Below are 4166 nucleotides of genomic sequence, written 5' to 3'. Positions count from 1 at the left end.
GTAGGACATCCCACCACGGCCAGGCACCCCACAACCAGTTTCCCCACCACAGCAGGACATCCCGCCATGACCAGACACACCATGACCAGGTACCCCACCATGGTAGGACACCCCAACACATCCAGGCACCCCAAGACCAGTCACCCCACCACAGCAGGACATCCCACCACACCCCAAAAACTCCCCAGCCAGTCACCCCATCATGCCAGGACACCCCACCATGGCCAGGCACCCCACAAACAGACACCCCACAATGGTAGGACGTCCCACTATGGTCAGGCACCCCACAACCAGTCACCCCACCACACCAGGACACCCCACCACGCCCCAAAAACTCCCCAGCCAGTCACCCCACCACACCAGGACACCCCATCATGGCCAGGCACCCCACAGTTTCCCCACCACAACAGGAGATCCCATTACGGCCAGGCACCCCACAAACAGTCACCCCATCACAGTAGGACATTCCACCATACCCAGACACCCAACAATTATTTTCTCCACCACAATAGGACATCCCACTATGGTCAGGCACCCCACAGTCACCCCATCACACCAGGACATCCCACCACAGTCCCACAGCTGCTCACCCCACCACAGTAGGACATCCCACCACGGCCAGGCACCCCACAGACAATCACCCCACCATGGTAGGACATCCCACCACGGCCAGGCACCCCATGACCAGTTTCCCCACCACAGCAGAACATCCCACCGTGACCAGACACATCATGACCAGGTACCTCACCATGGTAGGACACCCCAATACATCCAGGCACCCCACAGCCGGTCACCCCACCACAGTAGGACATCCCACCATGGCTGGACACCTCACAACCAGTTTCCCCTCCACAGTAGGACATCCCACCATGGCCAGTCACCCCACCATGGTAGGACACCCCAATACATCCAGGCACCCCACAACCAGTTTCCCCACCACAGTAGGACATCCCACCATGGCCAGGCATCCCACAGCCGGTCACCCCACCACAGTAGGACATCCCACCATGGCTGGGCACCTCACAATCTGTTTCCCCTCCAGGGCAGGACACCCCAAGACATCCAGGCACCCCACAGCTGGTCACCCCACCACAGCAGGACATCCCACCATGGTTGGGCACCTCACAACCAGTTTCCCCTCCAGGGTAGGACACCCCAAGACATCCAGGCACCCCACAACCAGTTTCCCCTCCACAGTAGGACATCCCACCATGGCCAGGGACCCCACAGACAGTCACCCCACCAGGGTAGAACACTCCAAGACATCCAGGCACCCCACAACCAGTTTCCTCACCACAGCAGGACATCCCACCATGACCAGAGACACCATGACCAGGTACCCCACCATGGTAGGACACCCCAATACATCCAGGCACCCCACAGCCGGTCACCCCACCACAGTAGGACATCCCACCATGGCTGGGCACCCTACAGAGAGTCACCCCACCACAGTAGGACATCCCACCATGGCTGGGCACCCCACAGACAGTCACCCCACCAGGGTAGGACACCCCAATACATCCAGGCACCCCACAGCTGGTCACCCCACCACAGCAGGACATCCCACCATGGTTGGGCACCTCACAACCAGTTTCCCCTCCAGGGTAGGACACCCCAAGACATCCAGGCACCCCACAACCAGTTTCCCCACCACAGTAGGACATCCCACCATGGCCAGGTACCCCACAGACAGTCACCCCACCAGGGTAGAACACCCCAAGACATCCAGGCACCCCACAATCAGTTTCCTCACCACAGCAGGACATCCCACCATGACCAGACACACCATGACCAGGTATCCCACCATGGTAGGACACCCCAATACATCCAGGCACCCCACAGCCGGTCATCCCACCACAGTAGGACATCCCACCATGGCTGGGCACCCCACAGACAGTCACCCCATCACAGTAGGACATCCCACCATGGCCAGGCACCCCTCAGACAGTCACCCCACCAGGGTAGGACACCCCAACACATCCAGGCACCCCCCAACCCGTCACCCCACCCCATCTTCTCACCCCCCCGACCTCCCCCAAGCCGATACTCACTGTCCCCCTCCACCTTCTCGGGCGTGCGGCTCCAGATGATCTGCCGCGTCTCCAGCTTCACCTGGAAGGTCCTTCTCTCCGGCCTCTGGGACTTCTTCTGGTAGAACAAGGTGAGGACGGTGCCCATCTCCAGGCAGCGCAGGATCCTGCCCATGTCTCCCGCCTCCATCCTGCCGTCCTCCAGGAATCCATTGACGCTGCCGAGCCTGGCCATGGACATCTTCAGCGCTGGGCCATCGCCGGCGCCGCGGGTGGCTCATGCAGGAGGGGACGGATCCGAAGGGCCGAGACCTCCCCGGGGATTTTGGGATTTGCCCCTGGGTTTTTCCTCTACGGACGACGGCCGGGATTGGAGATGGCCAGGAGGAGGAGGAGGAGGAGGAGGAGGAGGAAAAGGCTGGGCTGGAGGCGCCGTGACCTTCTCGCCAAGGCTGGCTCTGGATCCGGTGTTGGCATCCAGCGGTGGTGGGAAGAGAGATGGGCAACGCCGGGATGGCCTCGCGCTGGAACGTCGGGAGCGTCGGGAGGGCGGAAAAGCATCCGCTGGATGGTGGCGGCGGTGGGAGAACCTCCGTGGGAAAACCCAGCCCCAAAAAAACCCCAACCCTCCCCCCCTCCAAAAAAAACCCCCTCAACCCTAAAAAAACCTCCCACCCCCAAAAAAACCCTCCAACCCCTAAAAAAACCCCATCCCCGTAAAAAAAAAAATCCTAAAAAAACCCCATCCCCCAAAAAAGCCAAATCACCCCCCCAAAAAGGCCAAATCCCCCTAAAAAAAAGCCAAATCCCCCCCCCCAAAAAAAAGCCAAATCACCCCCCCCAAAAAAAGCCAAATCACCCCAAAAAGTGCGGGGCCGGGGTTGGGAAAAGGGGGTGGGAAAAGGGGTTGTCGAGGGGAGGTGGGGCGGCTTTGGGAGCAGCGGGATGGCGGCGCTTGGGATGCGGGATGCGGGGTTGGGAAGGAGGTGCCGGGGGTGGTGGTGGTGGTGGAGGGGGGTGTTGTCCCACCGTCCTCCCTCCGCGCCCCCCTTTTTCCCCTGGCGGCTCCCTAATTTCGGGCGGATGAAATGGAGGCCCGGAGGAAACGGCAATCACACATGGCCGGAAAGAGCTCAGAAAGGAATTTCGAAAAAAAAAAAAAAAAAGCAGGGTCTTGGAGAAAGGCAAACCCCGAGCGAGAGAGGAGGAAAAAAAAGGCGGCCGAGGGTGACATCTAGAGGAATTCCGCGTGGGAACAGGATTTGGGGGGGATCCAACACCCCTCCGACCCCGGGATGGGGCTGCCTGCGTGGAAAAGCGGTTGGGTTTGGGGTTTTTTATGGGATAAAAGGGTTAAAGGAAAGCGGCTGGAAAGCGGGATCACTCCTGGTTGTCCTCACCGCGCCGCCGATCTGGGAATGAAGCGCCGGGAAGGAGCCGGAGCGGAGTCACCGCTGTCATGAGTTTGTCCTGCCTCAGCAGGGTGGGAGAAAAGGGTTGGGAAGGGCGGTGGGGGGAAAAAAACACCTGGAGAGAGGGGGGAAAAAAGGGAACAGGGATCGGCGTCATGGCTTTCACCCCTGGGAGGGTCTGGGCTGGCTGGGAAGCAGGGAGAGATCCCGCCTTTCCACTGCCTGCCTGCGAACCTCCCCTTTCCCAAAAATCCGGGGACACGCGGGGTGAAAACGAGCTCGGGAAGGGGTTTTGTTTTCCTTGCTTTATCCATGAATCCCCTTCTGTTTTCCCGCTCCTCTGGAGCAGAAGGGGCTTTGGGCCGAGGCCAGGAGTGGCAGAGGTGGTGCCTTCTTGCATTTGGGTTTTCCATTTCCAGGCAAATCCCGTTTCAGAGCCCCTTGTTCCGTCTGGGAACTGAACATCCCGACGGAGCATCGGAATAGGAGGTGGTTTTTCCACAGGGAACTGGGGTTTGGCTCCTGATCTCCATCCAAAGCCTGTGGGAGGAGAAGGAATGTTCTGTTTTCGGTGTCACCGGTTTGATTTGAGCGTCTCCAGAGTGAAGCCGTGAGGAAGAAATTCCCAAGGAAAGCTCCCTATGGATCCCTGGAAGGTGCAGAGGAACTGGAGACTCCCCTGGGACCTCCAGGTGTTCCCCAAAGGACCCAAAATTCGTGGTGG

General features: G+C 59.6%; 1 protein-coding gene across 1 annotated transcript in view; it reads right to left on the bottom strand.

The window, feature by feature from the left end:
- Window positions 1–2691, bottom strand: part of LOC113981334 (1-phosphatidylinositol 4,5-bisphosphate phosphodiesterase gamma-1-like) — a gene marked incomplete at its 3' end in the record, with an annotated part of 27168 nt that extends 24477 nt beyond the window's left edge. The window contains exon 1 of the mRNA XM_027708681.1: window positions 2052–2691. Coding sequence (XP_027564482.1) covers window positions 2052–2271 — 220 coding nt within the window. The remainder of the gene's footprint in view (window positions 1–2051) is intronic.
- Window positions 2692–4166: the final 1475 nt, after the last annotated feature.

Source organism: Neopelma chrysocephalum, unplaced genomic scaffold (assembly GCF_003984885.1).
Source record: "Neopelma chrysocephalum unplaced genomic scaffold, ASM398488v2 Primary Assembly neopelma1_96464, whole genome shotgun sequence".
NCBI lineage: Eukaryota > Metazoa > Chordata > Aves > Passeriformes > Pipridae > Neopelma > Neopelma chrysocephalum.
Note: the sequence above shows the minus strand (reverse complement) of the source record. Positions and strands in the feature narration are given on the sequence as shown.